This window comes from Panulirus ornatus, chromosome 22, assembly GCF_036320965.1.
Source record: "Panulirus ornatus isolate Po-2019 chromosome 22, ASM3632096v1, whole genome shotgun sequence".
NCBI classification, from domain to species: domain Eukaryota; kingdom Metazoa; phylum Arthropoda; class Malacostraca; order Decapoda; family Palinuridae; genus Panulirus; species Panulirus ornatus.
This window is the reverse complement of record NC_092245.1, coordinates 19848256-19868622: the sequence shown is the minus strand read 5'-3', so window position 1 is coordinate 19868622 and position 20367 is coordinate 19848256. Positions and strand designations below refer to the sequence as shown.

The window sequence follows — 20367 nt, the reverse complement described above, 5'->3', positions numbered from 1 at the left end:
GCAGGCTACAGTTCAGGCCCTAATAAAATGGTGTTTTGCAAGGACAAGTAAAATTCTAAAAATCCTGAAACGTTGAAAATCTAATATTAGCCTTTCAAATCCAAAGGATCAATGACATTTAAATCTTGGTGGCACAGCACATTCAAACCTTGCTCCTACACTAGAAAGTTTACATTTTTTGGACACCTGCATAATCCAGCAATCCTGCAGGGTTGGGCCGCTAGGGGAGCATGCAATTTCTTCTTGTCATGGTTATCATTAAGCACCCGAAACCCCTTAGGATTTTTCCAATTAAAGTATAGGAAGCATGTAGCATCTGTATGTGTCTATAGAAAACAAGCACCTATTCATACACAGCACATAATTGAAAAAATTATATATACATCCTCAGCAATTTCCCAATGCATCCCCATGGCATCTTCCCACCTCAATAATCTATAGGTAGCTGAAAGACAACAATTTTTGTAAACTAATTACAATTGCAGTGGACAAGGGGTCTATATATAACCTAGAGAGAATGGTCCAAGTATTCACCAGAGTAGTTATAAATGTGTGTAGGTATATTAAAAGCACATACATACAAACCTCCTCTGTATGTTCTTAGTAAGATGTACATGTGCATCCACAGCAACAACGGAGTTTACTGGCCTTAAAGGTCTTATGCTTCAACAGTCAGAGAGGATGAAACTACCTTTGTAACTTCAATTGTTATTTCCAATAACTAAGCAAGTGACAGATGCATAAAATAGATCAAACAGGGATGACCCACATCTCCATTGCCATGCCCATGGCCCTTGTGTGACATCTTACACAGACTTTACCCATCAAACTAGGAAATTTAAGAGAGCTGGATTTCCAAAACAAAATCTCCGCAAACTTTCAGTATGTCAGACTTTGCCCAAGTTAAAATCCCTCAATAAGCATGCTTCAAACATAAGACAAGCTCAAATATGGATCTATCAAGTTATACAACCATCTTCCTAGAGAAATCCTAGCCTAATGAAAAACTCAAGGTTCAGATCTCATGAGTTCACTTAATCAGGCATAGAATGGGATCAGAGAATCTGTGGGTACTGGAGATCTGCATCCTTCTACTAGCAGCACCAATCAAACTAATCCTTATCAAGTTAATTGATCACATAACGAGGTTCATGAAAGATCAAGTCTTAACCTCAACTGGAGAAACAGAACAAAATATAAATCATGGCATCTTTTATTTTGGGAAAAAATGAGACTTTCTACTTCAAATCTAAAATTTATACGCAAAGTGGACAAACAATCTTTTTTTTCTTTTGCGGAGCAATAATATAAAACAACTGAAAACTACTAAAAACTCAATCAATAAAGAAATTACCTTAAAAGCAACTTCACTTTTATATACTTACAAACCAAAAGCATTTTAAGAAATACCTGTTGCACTATTGTATCTTTATTTACAAATAACAGTAAACTCTGAAACAAGTATCATTTTACGAAATACCTGTTGCACACTGATGCACCATTGTATCTTTATTTACAAATAAGAGTAAACTCTGAAACAAGTATATCTTAAAAATATATTCCAGTTCAAGCAACTGAATAAATCACAGACAGATTTTCACCTTCCGCATATTTTAATGAAAATCTGTGTATATTTGTTATTTCATATGGTATTTAAGTATTTGGAGTAAGAACACTTTAATTCATAATATTAACCGTTGTGCTAAATATTACAATACACATCATGTCATATAATCTTTACTGAGAGTCTTTCCTATATCTAAGCATACTCTAAATGTTTCTGAACAATAACAATAATCACCACTTAAATTGCTAAACACAAAAATTGACATCTTACCAATGGGTTCATCTAGGGTAACTCCAGCCCACTCTCCTGGTGCAAACTGGGTCTCCCCGATGTATGAGATGACACCAGGTTTGGTACCACCCACCCATACTCGATCGCCAATGATGAAACTGTCAGTATCTTCAGTAAGCACAACAGAGGCATCTGGAAATAAACAATTATTAGTTATGTTGCGAATTAATCTTAATAATTCATATCTAAATAGTCAGCTGGTTGCTTTAAACTAAACTTCAGTCATCAGTTTTATCAAAACCAAAAAGACAATAACAATCTGGGGCACATAAATATCACCTTATTGTATGTGATTTATTCAATATCATCGTAACTTTCTGTGCATATACCGTACTATTGCCTAAATATGTATCTTTAATTATAAATCCAAAACGTTCCCTGAATATAAAGTACACCTTAACTATAATCATCTCATCCACATCTTGGGAACCTGCCAAGCAGTAGCCATTGCAATGCCCAAAATGGATATTCTAAACATACAATTACAGGTAATAAAGAAAAAAATATGACAAGCTATAACTACAAATATATTAAGTTATATAAAAAAAATACAATGAACTTACAATGTCCAGTCCAAACTCTGACCTTCAGCAAGTTGCATTTGATACCAAGGGTGAACTAAATAGTGATGTACCAATATAATAGTAACAGGGAATGGCTATTCTCAAAGTTGTACTGTATTCAAAGTTTGGCTGATGCTGACGATACTTTACATATACAATAATTAACTATAAGGAATTTTACCTGACAATACTTTACATACACAATAATTAACTATAAGGAATTTCACATCAAATTTCAAAGAAAAACTTTTTGGCATGCATCTTTTTGTATTCTTCTGCATAACTACTGTATTTGAAATAATCAATTTCATCAATGTACCACTGTTCATACAAAAATACAAGTTAAAGTTCAACCCTTTAGCTCTGAAATATGTCTACAGTTGTAATACCCAGTTTTCCATTTTGCCACAAAACACCAATTCAGATCTGTCAAAAAATAGTTTGTAAACCTGCGCAGTTTGCCAACCATCCCCCAAACTAGGAAAGAGCACCAGAGTCCTGTCAGGTGGTGTCCCTGCTCAGCGGCTGGCTAAACTTCACATATAAGCAACAATGCAGTCAGCTGATAGCTTCCACCCATTTAGTCATCCATTCATCTCTTTTTTCTATTTTACTTCATTATCAACATTAACTGGGGCAATTCATGAACATTATAATGACAAGAAAGGCAGTGTAAGTGTGTTACAGATAATGATGCATAATTAGTAATAATATACAATGTTTTTGACAAGCATTTAAAAGCTGGCAACACCAGACTGCTTAGCATCCCTTTAAAAATGGCACTTCGTTTCTTTTACACCCTTCAATTGAAAGTTTAATCCTAATTAATGTGTTACATATTATAATGCAAAATACAAATATATAGTTATATAGTTTTTTTCACATGTGCTCATGAGTAAACAATGCAGTACTACTCAATGTCCCTTTCAATTCTGTCATCTAATCTTTTTGCATCCTTTACAATATATTCATAATTAGGAGAGTAAGGAGCAAGAAATCTATCACACTTTAAATCTATACCATCCTGCAGGCCTCATAATTTAGTTGAAAATTCCATTGAAAGCAGCAACGATGAAGAGTTGCAAAACAGAGAACTGTTAAGAATGCATTCTCCTTCTGTCAGGAAATAATAGAACCAAATAGAAGAAATAACCTACTCTTTACAAATAATGTGACATCTAATCTGTGACATCACTCAAACACACTGTTCTCAAGACACAACCTCAGTGAAGTGGTGAAATTGATAAAAGGGGAGGATGTAATCAATGCTTAGTACCAAATTACCAGTGAAATGAGTTTGATGCATGACCACATAAGCAGTCAAAGCATGTGACAGACACAAACTAGTGATGAGAGTACAAAAGGCCTAAAGAAGAATGAGGAAGACAAGCCCCATATAGAAGGCAAACATCAAGTGTAAACCTCCCAAACAAGTCCCAATTCACCCAGCAAAGGAAAAAGATTATCAAATGAATTAAGTAATACAGACCATAGCCCCAAAATGTCACAGGACACACAGAAAAAGAAATAAGACATACGAAAAAAAATGCTTTAACTCATATGCAAAACATAAACCAAGGACAGTCAGCTCTACTGGCCTCCTAAGAACTGAGGGCACATATACATACGATCACTAGAAGATGCATGAGATACTAAAAAAGCAATTTAGAATTGGTATGCAGTAAGCCAAAAAACACTAAAACTTTTGGTATATAAGTTTTTCTACTGCAACACACAGGATATGATACATTTACAATGCCCTGGTTGGATTTTGTTTAGTGTACACCGTTTGGTTCTGGCCACTAAACTGAATCAAAGAAAAGAAAAACTTGAGCATATTCAAAGAGCAACCAAACAAATACCTTCACTCAGGTATAAGCTTTATAAGGAAAACTTGAAGACTTTAAATTATTCTCTAAAAAGGTGCAGTCTCATAGAGTTCAGAATATTTAATGATCTTTACAATGTCGTATGAAAATTTCTTCACCTTAGACTCACTGACAAGATATAATTCTACAGAGATAAAAGGGTGCTGGAATAGCAATGGGCGTAAAAGTTTTTCACACAGAATGGTGGAGAAATTAAACTACCTACCAAAGTAGTAAATGCAAAGACTAAAGAGACCCTCAAATCAAGACCACACAAATACTTTACTGACATCTTATATCTCAAAGAAAATAACCAAAAACTTGCCCATGCACTCTGCCAAAACACCTCTTACATGATCACTCTGGACATAAAGTCTAAATTTTGGTATCATCCTTGAAAGATTAAAACTGACTCATCACCCCACTCTACAGAGAAGGAAGCAAAGCCCAAAGAAGTACCAACTCATTACAGTGACCTCACATTATAAAAACCTTTGAGAGAGTCCTACAACGTGCAATGTGGTTTCAGAGCAAAAAAGTCTTGCCTCTCTTAGTTGCTTGATCAATGTGATGAGATTGTACGGGCACTGACAGACAAACAAACTACTGATGCAATATACAAATACTTTGCAAAAGCATTTGATAGATATGACCATGGTGTCAAGATGCACAAGATGGAAATAACCAGTAACGTCTGAAGACGGATACATGTACAGTATACAGCTTTTTACCATACTAAACACAACACTTTGTTAATCAGGCAATTTCCAGTGCCTCCTAGATACACTCAGTTCCCCACAGGACTCTGCACTTCCTCATTCCTATACATAACACCGACACAAACTCGCGTCACAGTTTCATATCATCTTGCACAGGTGATACTAAAATTACTATGAAACTCTTATCATCAGATGACACAGAGACCACAAAGCAATGACATTAGCCTGTCATCTGTTACTTCGCCTCTTTGGCAATTAGCACAATGCTGAAGTAATGGGTTTCTAACATGTTCTTCCTATACTAAGAAAAATTAAGATATATGAATCTATACGGCTAAGTTTGGTTACTTTTTCATTTATTCTCCTGAATCCAAAAGTGTTTCACTTACTTTACATTAATCATCCCCACACTTGCTCTGATCTTCATGGCCCTCCCCACTACCATTTCACAAATAAAGGTTAAAATCATACAGCACTTAGTACTAACTACAAACACTTAAGAGTGTAAACTGAATACTGATACTCAATTCTTCCATATCCATGATATTTTAGCGTTACCCACACTGTAAAATTATACCGTAAGATTATCTTAATCATGATCCCTCAGCATTTTTCCCGTTTTCAATGCAATATCATGTATTACCAAAGCAAAGGTCTACCACATCCAACAATTAGATTTGTGGTAGGACTGAATTGCAACTTAACTGTAACTAAAAATGACAAATCATAAGGACAAAACATATGAATATATTTACCTGTAGCTAACTTCTTGGTGGCGGGTACCTTGGGCCCAGGCAACGACGAGATGCGACCAGAACCTGTGGCCCCAACAGTCCGCTTCAAGCTTCCCATTGTAAACTTATTCACTACACTATAATACACTCGTCTTTATTCGCCAGATAGTAGTTTTCAGCTGGTTGAAACAGTCACAACAGAATTGATGCTTCACCCAAGTTATTCTTCAGTGCTCTAGTTCTCACATTATCGCAGACGACGCACACTGATCACCCTTCACATGTTCACACTGGTCTTGCACATCACTTCCATTAATATACATGGACGGAGTCGTGGACGTCAAGGGAGTGACTAATCAAGAAGCAAAGGAAACCACAGTGACCGTTATTTACAAAAGAACGTACATAGTATATATAAACACCGAGACACCTACATCCAACCCATTCGAAAACAGCTGAGCAACTACGTCACACCTCGCGTTCACTTCTATTTTGGACTGTGTCCATATGTTTCGGACGATTTTAACATTTCACCACAGCTTTCCTAGAATTCCGAGGGTGAATCATCTATTAGCATTATACCTTGAATAATTACTCAACGCTACTGCGGCTACTATGTTAAAAAAAAAAAAAACCGTAGATTTAACTCCATACGATTGCAAAGATCAAGACATTTTCATTTTCATCCAGGGGACGAGGATGAGTCACATTAAATTCCCGAACTTACTCAATCAGCTGACTCATGAAAAGTTGCAGCAAGAACGTTAGCTTAAAGAGACTACGGCAAAATGACAATGTATAACTTATACCTGCTTTGGAACAATGCTCCGAACGGTAGCTCGAACACCTTCATATAATACAAACGATGAAGTATATCACTGCAGGTTTGAATGACACTCAGTAATCACATCACGATTAATGTGCATAAAAAATATTCGATTGTTACTCACTAAGGAGGTTTTTTTTATCCAAGAGGCAAAAGAAACCCCATTATTGAGAGCATGATCATTACGGGGCTAGTCGCGATACGATAGACTGCTTAGGTTTAAAGACGCGTACCTTTAACTGGCGCTTTAATTTGCAAATATACACAAGTATTAGTCAACTACAGATGGTTATAAGTTCTTAGAAATAACATCCTTGAATGTAATGAAACTAGTAATGATACAATTAGGACTAAATAATGACTAATCTCATCGATTAGGTAGAACTAATAAGTGTGCCTGATGAAGGAGGAAGTATGGTCCGAAACTCTTGCGATTGGATAAACAAGATGTGTGTGTGTGTGTGTGTGTGTGTGTGTGTGTGTTTAAAGTTGACTTACTTATTTGTGAAAGAGAAGTGCGGCTGTCAAACCTATTTACTCCTTTTAAGGACATCCGGTGAGCAAACTTGGGAAACGAGTGGATTCCTTGAGGTTGCTATTTCCTCTCCGACATAAAGGTGAATGTTGGTGCCAAAAAAAAATGGGTACCAGAACAAGCCACAACTTTATCCCTACCAACATGTGAACCACGTACAGGCCAGTCGCCAGGAGATTCTTTTTCGTTTCCGAGATTGATTTTCGGAGTGAAATGACACATATTCAAACGCAACATATTACAGACTGTCATGCTTTAAACGAATTTTCTAATGAGCTACTTATGTCTGGAAGCTGCGGGTGGCCTGTCTAGGCCATCAATGGTACATTTTCGCGAAAATTTTCAGACAAAGATTTCATCTGAACCCTCCACCAAACCACGAGCGACAGGCTTTTGACGTATGAACGCAATGAATATGTGGTGCGCCACAGATGAGCTTGTATTTTGTATGTTTGACGTGTGGTACGGATTCCAGCTATGAATCTTAAACCTTTGAGGGTGCTGAATGCCCCTTCTTATCATTCATAATAGCTCAAACATGAAAAGCGAATGATCAAGCACTACATGGACTGTCTGCAATCATTTACTACACGCTAAACCAAGGACGGTAACTAAAGACGAATGGGATTATTTCGGAAGCACCTAAACAATTTTCATGATCCATGATGCGCTTTCTAAATATTATATGATAAGACCCTCACGAACCCGATCTCGGCTCATCTTCAGTACTGCTAACATTCATCATCCAGTAGAAATCTCGCTGGGAAACCAAAAATCTACGTACAAGTTAAGAAGACACTTTGAAAACCACTGAAAATATTATTCACTGCCTCATACAAATCCACTACAAAGGAGTATCAAATGTCAAAGGCTGGTTTGCGTCAGAAGCCTCGAGTTTCAGAAATCGTCACGAGAGAAAGCAGTTATTTTTGGAGCCCAGGTCGAGCGGAAACATTTCTTGTTATGCCTAGACCGCAAAACTCGCAGCCTTCAAGGGGAATATCTGTGAATTGTCTCGAAATAGTACAGGGCTTGTAGGTGTTACGGTTTAACATAGAAAATCGTTTCGAAAATACAATATTTCGTATATTTTTTATGAGTTTTTTATCCGAGAGAGAGAGCAACTGGTAACGCAATACAGTAATATGTCTAAATCGCAATGAACATTCGATCATAAAATTGCCATTTAACATTTAAAACCGTCAATTACAAACACCAGTACTTCCATACCTGCAATACTACAGCAGTAATGCTTTAAATAAGTGAAATCGGAAAAAAAAGCAATATTTCACTTTAAAAACATTGCATTTGTTTCTCTCTCTCTCTCTCTCTCTCTCTCTCTCTGTAATAGGTGGTAGGCAGCCTCCAAAGTATATTGCCGTAATACCCGCCTGGGCATCGGGGAGGAAGTACCTGGGTTAAGACGGCTGCGCAGTGAGCTAGTACGACGGTGGCTTTTAAGTTACACTCCTTTAACCCAATAGCTGTCTTTTCTCTCATCCTCACCAACAAACAAGCAGCTGGCTTACAGTCCACTAACATAAAGTCTCTCCATCTTACACATAACACGACAACACGCAATTTACGCGACTCGTTCTTCGTAACCCTTGATATTCTTAACATGAAGAGAACGCAATGCTAGGCATTCGTTCGAAAGAATGATACTCTCAAGACACATCTCCTCCCCTGTCGTTCCCTCTCAGCAGTTAGTAAGCAGGTAGAAATCCGGTATAATTCCCCGGTAAGCTTCACCAGACCTCTACGACAGACGCGATTACCGGCAGAGAAAAATTAGAACATGAGTGGCAGTAGCCTTGCTCAACGTGACGCGCACCATCACACGCGCCACACCTCACGCTCTAAGTGTACAGTTATTTAGCGGTGGTGACGTTGATCCACTATCAGAAGCAATCTCCAGTCTCCGGGTAATCTAGTATGAGGTGAGACTCCACCTATCAGAAAATAGTTTCATGTATAAGATAACGATACAGGCTCCACAGGACGTGTTAGTTGGTATGGATCATCATCTGACCTCAGCTGGAGGGCTCCATCCGGACCTATGTTTCGCTACATAATGCCAGACAATTACTTAGAATGTACTCTCTCTCTCTCTCTCTCTCTCTCTCTCTCTCTCTCTCTCTCTCTCTCTCTCTCTCTCTCTCTCTCTCTCTCTCTCTCTCTCATATATGCATACACTGCATTTCACCAATACACAGACTGAATGACCCACTCACACTAGGAGGGAGGGAGGAGAGAGGGACTGCCGAGGAAGATGAAATATGCGAGTGCCTAAATAACAGATTCGAGTTTTAACCGTGGACACTATATAGCCCCAACGTAAGCAACGTAGGATGAAGAGGTCTTGGGAGGCATTGAAGTTCACAGAAGACATTATTATGACAACAAAACACCTTGACTAGTATAAAGCTCATAATCCTGACGAAGTTCCCCCATGTGTGCTGATGTTATGAGCGGATACGCTTGACAGGCGACTCGAAACATTGCTCAGTATGTCGCAAAGATGAAGCTGTGCCAAGGGAGCAGAATAGGGTAAATTTCAGTCTCTCATTGAAAAGAGCGGTCGGTAAATTGCGCTGAACTACATACCAGTCTCTCCAACAAGTTTGGTCTTTAAGGCAGTGACAATCCGAAAGCAAGCGGCTGATTGAATGCCAGTATGAAACTACCTAATTGACTGATAACATGGATGCAGAGAAATATTATGTATTACAAATCTCGTGGACTTCCATGAGTGAGTAGGCTCGGTCTCTGGTAAAAGAGATGGATGGGTAGCTCTAGGACTGCCGAAAAACGTTTGCCACTACCCCACATCAGAGGCTGGTGAAGAAGTTGGATCCAGAGGCGGGAATAACGGTAGACTCCCTCAATGGATGGATTACTTTAGTTGAAAGGAGCGAAGGGCACTGGTCAGAGAAGCATTCTTGAGATGGGGTAGGGTCAGTAATGGAGTGCCACACGACTTAGTTCTTGGCCCCTATGTTCTAAGCCCTATGCTCTTTGTTCTCCTTGATAGATGTAAATGAATCTTTATATGGACTGTGCTCTTACCTGGTCTAAACATGATTGCGAATGATTCCAAGGTCGTGGGAGAAGTAATGGCATACAGCTTACAAGGGGATCTAGACAAATATAAAATTTGATCTTACTATGGTTGACGATATTCATACCGAAGCAGTGCCAGGTAATAAGTATGGACACAGTGAAAGAAGGCTTCGGTGCGATTTTGATCTAGCGCGATGAGAGACACCTAAATGTCGAAATTGTGCCTATTCTAAGGCCGAAGCTATACATCAGGAGAATTACTAGGAGAAACATAATATCTACTGGCAAATATCAGAACCGCTTTCAAGTACTTTGTTAAGACATGTTTGGAAAACACTTCATAACGTGTATTCGGCCAAAACTGGACTGTGCTTCTCAATCTGGTCACAACATTCATTCAACTGAGTCCAGAAAAGTCTGGAATAAATTTGAGCAAACTGTAAATGCCGGCAGTATGAAAATGTTGAAAAAAAATACTTGATAGTCACAACGTAACAGCATACGACCAACACTGTTCCCAAGACAGGCTTGGGAGAGGAGCGCTTGCCGCAATATTACTCTACCGTAAATAATATCACAAGATGACGGGGGAAAAAATAGCAATGATGCATCGCTGGAGTTTTGAAAGTGTGTCACATATACGTTCATCTTGTCCATAGTTAATTATGGCCTTAAATGTAATATATTCACTACCAAGGACGAGCAATTCCGAGTCCTTGGCACCCTTGTGAACGGTAGTACAGGAAGTCTCGATATTCTTGATCACGCGCGGACAGCTCTAGTCCATCCTCCAGCTATTTTAGTGCAAGTCTCCTCTATAGCCCGCCGACCAAAAAGGGGCACAAATATACAGTACAAAATTCACTGCATGTCATCAAAGAGAATGATCTTAACCCCCCTACACATACCAGCCTATTCCTGACAGCAATGGAGACATTTTAAAACTCGCACATGAGCGTTAGGCATATGAGCGTCCTCCTAACCAGGACGCCTGACCACACACTCCTATTACCTCTGCCCACGGAATGTTAAGCGTAACGGAAGCCGTGTTGGGATAAGACGACGCCGGCCTGATACCCAGGAACCACAACTCTCCGTTCCCCTGTTGCCCATCGTCTCCAGGCTCCTCCTCCACTCACTAATCTAGATATCATGTGTCTTGTTCAATTCGTTTGTTTCTCGTAGAAACCTTACCATGCCAGTCTTCGTATGCTTGAGGTCAACAAATATTCTTGTACAAGTTGTATTGCTTCCATATTTCCAATCCTTGAGCATGCTTACTTAGACTGCGTATTTACGTATTCAGTTTACAAAGAATCCAGAAAAACTGAGGCTGCTACAACGCACACAGAGGCAGCATCAAGGGCTGTCTGCCACCGTCTCCGTCGATCCGTACAAGTTGCCCCGAGTGTACCATTGAATGCCATAAACGTGAACTGGTATTCATTTATAATCCGCTTTACAGTGAGTCTTAACCCACTCAGGCCCAACTAGCTACTCCTCACTCTAGTCTATGTTCCGCGGACGCTAACATCTCCCCAAGCCCGCGCACTTACTGCTGAAACTTTAAGTGCTGTCTGGCGTCCAGAGCAGCTGTCGACGAAGCTTTACCCCACAATAAAACCCAGTGACTTGACAAGTACAACCACACTAATCTTACCACTAACGATTGACCTTCTGCACCGATACTGCTGACTATGTCCAGCCAGCAGCATCATTTTAGAAACTACTGAACAGAGGTGCTCTGGATATGATTTGCGTGCTCCCAGGAAATGTGTAGAGTTGTATGCACTTCCGCGCCCTGTGGTCTTGGTGTAACCGTTGTCAACCCGAATATGTGTGTACTCATGCGTTATTTCCGTGTTGTGATTACTCTTTGGGAGCTACGGTAGGAAAGTTTTACACTTGCGGTGCCCCGCCTCAACTTTGCATATAAAAACATGTCAACCGTTTATATGCCATTTCCGAAACCAGGCACCCATTCATTGACCAGCCCCAAAGGGGAGAACGAACGGTGGGGTTGGCTGACTACATCCACCAATACCTGAATCAGCGTCAAAACTATTTCAGTTAAACCGTCCTAACAGGCAGTAGGAGAGACAAACAAATCAAAGGTTCACCACATGGCATCCTCGACCTGACACAAGTATGTATATTCATGTAGAGTGTAAAACTCTCTTCCTGTAATGCACAGTTAGTAATCACACACTGTAGCGTGAGTCGGCGCTGCTGGTTGCTAGTAACTAACACCAGGACTGTGGAGTTACGAGGGAGACGTTGCGTGACGTACTTTACACCGGCGTCAAGGTGGTCACGGGCCGTGGTCTGCGCATGCTGCTACGCTTGCTGTACACGGGCGGACGCTAACACGGAAACCTGCCGTAGTCATGATTACTTCCGTGTGTGTGTATATATATATATATGGCTTTTTTCCTTTATCTTTTGCAATAAGGTTCAGACTACGGTTCTGTAGTATCGCGTATCATCTATCGTTAAAACGGGCAAATTGCAGATGAATCACGGCAGCTCGTATGGCTTCCTTCAGTGAACAAAATATCATTTGCAACAAGATTCCTGGGCGGGCCGGCCGACACCTTACACACCGCTGCTGCTGCAGCCCCACCAGGACGCCTCCACCGCTGCTACTACCCCCTCACACCCGGATCACATACCCGTCCACACCTTCCTTACTTAACCCCGTCCACACACGCCTTACTGTAACCCGTCCACACCTGCGTTACTGTACCCTGTCCACACCTTCCTTACTTAACCCCATCCACACCTGCCTTCCAGTAACCCGTCCACACCTGCCTAACTGTACCCCGTCTACATCTGTCTTACTGCTGTCCACACCTGCCTTCCTGTACCCCATCCACATCTGTCTTACTGTACTTTCTCCACACCTATCTTACTGTACCCTGTCCTCACTTGCCTTACTGCATTTCATCAACATCTGCTTTACTATACCTCCTCCATCACAACTGCCTTACTGAACCCCTTTCACACTTGCCTCGCTGCACCCTTTCCACATCTGCCCGACTGTGCCCCATCCACACCTCCCTTAACGCCATCACCCATATCTACCTTACTCTACCAGTCAACACTTGTCTTACTGTACCCTATCCACACCTGCCTTACTGTAGCCTGTCCACACTTGCCTTCAAGCATCCCGTCCACACCTGCTTTACTGTTCCCCGTTTACACCTGTCTCACTGCACCCCTACCATACCTGCTTCACTGTACCTCCGTTCACATATCCCTCACAATATCTAGTCCACACCTGCCTCGCTGTAACCCCGTTCACACCTGCCTGAACATCACCATCCATACCTGCCTCACTGCACTGCAGCTTGGGTCATACGTGTCAGTAAGTACAGGAGGAGGAGAGGCGCACCTCAGCTGGCACCATTGGTGGGGGGAGGCAGGCAGGCACCACCTGCAGCAGCGGCTCACACACGGACAAGATCCCCTGCCAAGACCAGGCCTGGCCCCTAAGCAGGAGGTGGGGCGGGTGTCTGTTGACGGATGGCTACAACACACACGCTGACGGACGGAAAGGTACAAGGGCAGCAGAGCATAAGGTGTGTAGGGTTCCCTGGGTGCTGCGAGACCCCCCATGGGTGCTGTAGGAGCACCCTGAGTGCTGTGGGGACCCCTGGGTATTGCACAGATCCTCTGAATACTGTGGGGAACCCCTGGGTGCGGTGAGGATTCCCTAGGTTTTGTAGGGACTCCATGGGTGCTGTGAGAGCCCCTTAGATGTTGTGGGAACAATCTAGGTTCTGTCGGAATCCCCTGGGTGCTACAGGAACACCCTAGGTGCTGTAGGGATCCCCTGGGTGCTGTGGGAACACTCTGGGTGCTGTAGGGATCCCCTGGGTGCTGTGGGAACACCCTAAGTGCTGTGGGAATCCCCTGGATGCTGGGGAAACACCCTAGATGCTGTAAGGATCCCTTGGGTGCTATGGAAACCCCCTAGGTGCTGTAGGAATCCCCTAAATGCTGTGGGAACATCCTAGGTGTTGTAGGGATTCCCTGGGTCCTGCACGGATCTCGTGGGTGCTACAGAAACACCCGAGGTGCTGTAGGAATCCCCTAGGTACTGTGAGAAGCACCCTAGGTGTCGTAGGGATCCCCTGGGTGCTGTAGGAAACACCCTAGTGCTGTGGGGGATCCTCTGGGTGCTGGGGAAACACCCTAGGTGCTGTAGGAACCCCATGAGTGCCGCGGGGACATCTTTGCCACTGGGACCTTGGGTGCCACAGCTGACAGTCAGCCGCTCCAATATACAGCTGCGGGCGGCTACAGCTTTTACGTATCAGCCTTGAACGTCTGGTGCTTCCTCGTAACGTTCCGACAGTAATCTTCACAAAAGGTTAGGCGCCTAGACGAATAAAGACACTTATATAAACATCTACATTTCCGCTGTAATTGAATTTGAATAATATATATATATATATATATATATATATATATATATATATATATATATATATATATATATATATATATATATATATATATATCACTACGTTTATGACGCAAGATTCGTCTGAACTGAATTCCATTTTGGTGAATATCTTGGAGGATAATCCAATTAAAGAGTCACGGTGGAGACACGACCCTAATCTGCCACACACACACACACGTGGTTATAGACCTCCTGAGACAGGAGGAACCCACAGTGGCGTACACTTCGTCCACAACCCCGTCGCTCAGAGCGCCTCCCCGCACCACCACCAACACCTCCGCACCCACTCACCAGCCAGACCACACTGCTGGCCCTACCTGCTTCACCCCAGCCCTGCGGGAGCCACACACTGTGCGGACGGGGATACACACACACACACACACACACACACACACCGTGTAATACTGACTCATCTCTCTCTGCCAAGTACATATTAGTGGAGGGAAATTACTTACTACTGACCATTACCAAGACGGGGAAAAAATGCCTTAAATCCCTCGCCTAAATGTCTGAATGTAAACGTTCATTTACAACATTATTTTCCGTTGATTTACGAGTGTTTACGCCCGTGTCTACGAGGTCTTACTCATAACCGGCTCGTGGAAAGTCTTCGCTGTCGTTAATGTACTGTTATCAGTTATGTGAAGCCAGTGTGTGGCACTGGAGAGAGAGTGTAGCATGTTGGGCTGCGGGGGATGATAAGGTCACTTAATGGGCTCTGTTAAAAGAGACTCCCTGTTCAGACGGCGCTGGCAGGAGACAGATGTGATAACACTGAGGGAGACAGTGGCCCCGCTCACAAGACGGGAGATACAACCTCTTTTTCATGTGTGGAAGACAAGACTATACAATGAATAGAGAGAAAAATGGTGGAAAAATGAGAAAGGGAAGTGAACTGAAGAAGGAGACGAGGATGAGGCAGACTTGGATGAGGTTGGGAAAGAGGAAAGTGCCATACCACTGGAGGATAAGATAACCGAGTTGTGGTGAGAAGTTAAAAGCCATAACTTTGGAAGAGAGAGGAGTAAGGGGTGACTTAAACACAACCTTAGAGCTTCTTAGACGGTGTTATGATGTCGACAGCAGACAGTTCTTCGAAAGACGCAAGGACAGAACATCCTGAGGCCATAACAAGAAAGAAAACGGCAGAACTTGTTAGAAAAGACGTAAAAAAAAAAAAAAAAAAAAACACTTTTATGGTATCAGAGTTGTGGGTCACTGGAATAAGTTAAGCGAGGAAAGTATGAATATGGACATTCAACAGTAGTGCAAAAGGTCATATGATGGTAAAAAAGAGAGAGACATGGGGGCCCCATGAGAATAGAACTCCTTCCCAGTAAGGTACAGATAGATAATTACAACACAGTTGGTTGGTTGTCACTCACGCCATTCACAACCACACCTTGTGTTGTGACGTACTCGCACATTACGGGGAAGACAAGGGTGGCACGTCACCCACAGGCCTTCCCTGGACATACGTGGTGACCCTGACCAGCCCTCCCTAAACATGACCTGCGACGCGAGGCGTGTGGTCACACATCCAGCCGCACAACACGCCAGTAAGCTAGTACACGTGATGGGAAGGAAATGCCAGAAGGATGGTAGGCACGCGACGAACCGGAAATAGGAAGCAGGTAAGAAAGGGTGACAGAAATAGGAGGTGAGCCACACGGTATGTGAAAGGTAAACGATCAAACACCGCGCCCAAAAGCGGCAGGAGATGGTGGGTAAACCCCAGACTCGAGGAGAGGTTCGGCCTGATGATAGGAGGAGGAGGATGGTTGACGGACCAGCCCGGACTGGAGGAGGAGGAGGTGGTGGACTGTGTCACCCTAGGACGGTGAAGGTGGAGGGAAGCAGGTCATGACAGTGGACACCCAACCCTACAGGGGTTACTGGGTTCTTAGAGAGACATGAATCATTCAGATCGTCACTGGCAGGGGACAGTATATGGGGTGACGGGTGACTGACGCCGGACGTAGCCACAAAGCGGCAGTATAAGGGGTGACGGGTGACTGACGGCGAACGTAGCCATAAAGCGGCAGTATATATGGGGTGACGGGTGACGGGCGTCGAAAGTGGCCACAAGACGGCAGTATAAGCGAAGGGTGGATGGGCCCAAGTGGCGGCAGTACTGTAAAGGGAGAGATGGGAGAAGGATGGAGATAAACACAACCCTCCCTCCCGTCTCGTTTCAGCCGTCAATGTGAGGCAAGACGTCCGCTGCCTCTGACAGTGCTAACTTCTGGGTCACGACGCCAAAAGTTGTGGCATCGGGGGCTGAGGAATCTGGCAGCAGGGTGGGGGTTACCTACCTATGATCCTGGCTGCTCTCCAGACCTCAACCAGTGTCACCTTTAAGGTCTACAAATGACACATTAATTTCCACGAGGAAATTAAAACGTCCGTAAACAGGTATACCAACCCAGACATGAAACCAATAAAGGCTAACTTTGTCGGGAACCAAGTGATGAATTTCGCCTGGGAAAAAAGTTCCACTTGCGTTGCCTAATAATAATAATAATAATAATAATAATAATAATAATAATAATAATAAGGTTATCAATTTGTAAAAATCTATCTGCTGTTATAAGTATCTATGCCATATATGTTCTAAATCCCGATCATTCAGCACTCCTGAGCTACAGCACTTGCAGAAAAAGTGTTCATCTGACTCAAAGTGCGAATCTATGCACGTACGTGATCCCCATCTAATCATTTCGTCACCTTCACAGAGAGTACTTATCGCGTAGGTCAAGTTTCTATCACATGTACTGCTCCTGGGAGATCCAGCTAACAAGTTGTACACAGAGAGCCACACAGACGCAGGGCTGACGACCTCACGTCCCACATACACAGCTTGTAATGGCTGGACATAATGAGATCCTTCAGGTGATGATGGACCGCAGCCTCTGCGGCCGGAGGTGTGAATGGCGGGAAAATTCCTAGGAGAGTTGGGCCTAACCCTGTCGCTGGCGAAACCCAAGACCACCTCATTCCGAGGCTGTAATCTAAATCCGGTCGGGTGGCATTTTCTAATTAACGAACCTTGTGCTCAGAGCAGAAAACTTTCCATCTGCAGAGATCTCCTGACACCTCAGTGTGGGGGGAAAAAAATTGGGCCATTACACAGGATATACAGAATATGCATCAGTATTTTCAACGTAGACGAATAATCAGGTCTGATGGGAACCTGTGGGTGGGAAAATGAAATGACTGAGGGCGATGCAAGTGACGGGTGACGAGTGGAAATAAACAGAGGAGGGAGACGGAGTAGCGTGGGTCTGCTATAGGGGTGTGGCGTGTGGCCGTTGAAGGGCATGGCGTGGAGCTACTGTTGGGCGTGATGTAGAACTGGCGTGTGGCTGTCATGGGTTGAGATGTTGAATGCGATGTGGGAGTTCGTGTGGAGCGTAGCGTGAGGTTGATATAGGGTGTGGTGAGTGGATGGCTCAGGTCCTTCAGCATGCTGCAGCCTTGTTCTTCCCTAGCCTTGCTTGTTCTAGTCTTGTTCCGCCCCACCCTCGTTTGTTATAGTCTTATCATATCCCGGTCTCATTTGTTCTAACCTTCTTCTGCCCTAGCCTCATTGGTTCTAACCTTGTTCTGGTCTAGTTTCATTCGTTCTAGCCAAGCACAACCTCTAGCTCGTGTGTTCTGTACTTGCTATGAGAAAGACTTGTGTGTTCTAGCCATGTCTTGCCTCTGCATGCTTTGTGCTGCCCCTGATCTGAAACTGTCTCGTTATACATAGCCATGTGCTGCTTCTGTCTAGCTTGTCTACCCTTATTCTGAGAGTCTCCTTTGTTCTGGCTATGAAAAGTTGATGTCTCGTTTGTTCTACACCTTCACCGCCTATGCCTCTCTGGTTCTAAAGTTGATCTGACAAAATCGTTTGTTCAGACCATGATCTGTTTATCTCTCGTTTGTTCCACCTATTAGCTGCTTGTGCCACACTTGTTCAACCCTTGCTCTGACACGGTTTCTTTTGTTCTAGCCATGTTTGTTCTGCCTGTGTCCAGGTTTTATCTCACTAAATGCTACTAGCAGTACATCAGCTGTCAGCGAAGCGTTGTGCTCTTCGCTATGACCCCTCATGCAAGGTATGAGGCACTACCGGACACATTTGCCTTTCGAGGCAAAAATACTGAACACAACACTGCGTATGTAATTATGTGTGTGTGTGTGTGTGTGTGTGTGTGTGTTGGGGGTAAGGGTGTGGAAAAAGCCTTTGCACAACTTGCCTTGGAGACACTGGCATCCCCGAGGGCACCTCGACCTCAGAACCCCATGATTACTCACATGAATGGCTGCTGGGGAACCAGGACCTCCTCCGGTCGCTCCTGAGGCAAAATATAGTGAGCACCACGCGAGGCGTTCTGTCGAGGATTACATGGGCCAGCATCAGGAATTAGATGTCTCGACGTAACTCAGAGGTACGGTCTTATGAGGGTATCACACGAAGTCATCACCTGCATGTACAAGAACCACACACACACGGACCAGACACACGAGCCACGCCCGCGGGTTTACGACTGCCTAGTCAAAATATCGAGAAAGAAGGCGAACAACAGAAGGCTCTCACACCTGACAACTTGGCCAGATAACAACAGATGTACGTATATGATTTTAGCCCAATTTTCGTGAATTGAAGTGACACTCAAGACACATTGAATGGCACTGCTGTCAAAATGCATCATATATAAACTGGTTATGATACTGTAATATGAAGTGCATCAATGCTCTTGTAACTTAGCACTCAAAAATCTCAATCAGAAGCGGCAATTTTCAATAGCAGCCATCTAACGCTTATCCGGTAACTCAGTAAAGCATAACACTAATGATAAGAAAAATAAATTCCAAATAACATCCATGAACGGACGGTACGCGAAAACAGAATACTAGTACTATCTAAGGAAAATGTAACTGGACCAGTCATTTGTTGCAAATACCTCCTCTATCTCCAGTGCCGAGATGAAAAACCTGCTCCTGAGTTACCCGAAGCAGTCCTTTGTAAAAGAATGTCTTCCTAATGGAACCTGAACTAGTGAATTAACGACCAAAATAATGATAACACGAGCCAGACGCCATAAAAAGTGGGCGGGGTGGCGAATCCTTAAGGAGAGCGTAGAGGTAGTGTGGCTTGACTAGGCAGGTAGGCAGGTAGAGTGGGACTAGCTCACCCACACTTAGTGTCGGGTTGCCCCAGGTGTTCTACTATCATGTTTTCATTTACTTAACCGCGTCTTAGATGTCTTGATAATATGACGTACACCTTCGACGCCTCTAGTATATTTGTACAGAGCAACGTGTGTTCGAGCTCAGCAACCTCAGTCGAATATCTTTCAATATGTTCATCGTTCGTGCTATTTCCGCCTTGGAAGCGTCAAAGTGATAATATACAATGTTTCTTTGGATCTTATGAAGTTTAGCGCCCCCCATCCCTAAGTTTTTCTAGGCTTTGAAAGGCGAGGCTAGGCTGTCTGGCCAAGTTAGGTAGGCGCTAAAACCACAGCTAATCTTATCCAACTTATCATAGGTAAATTCTGTATAGGGAGAAGGCACAATCTTCAGATGATCCTCAGTCATCACGAGGTGAGTCAATAGCACTGGCTACTAACTAACTCTGGGCTGGAACTAATTACCATGGGAGGCGGATGGAGCCCTCACCGCCTCAACATTCCGCACGCTCTTTCCCTAGCCCGTAAAAGGAAGACGCTGCAGGTACAT

The 20367-nt window shown here is 43.1% G+C and overlaps 1 protein-coding gene across 1 annotated transcript in view; it reads right to left on the bottom strand.

The window, feature by feature from the left end:
• The window catches only part of LOC139756640 (uncharacterized), a 333434-nt gene that overhangs the window by 135662 nt on the left and 177405 nt on the right, over window positions 1-20367 (bottom strand). The window contains exon 8 of the mRNA XM_071676311.1: window positions 1742-1990. Coding sequence (XP_071532412.1) covers window positions 1742-1990 — 249 coding nt within the window. The remainder of the gene's footprint in view (window positions 1-1741; window positions 1991-20367) is intronic.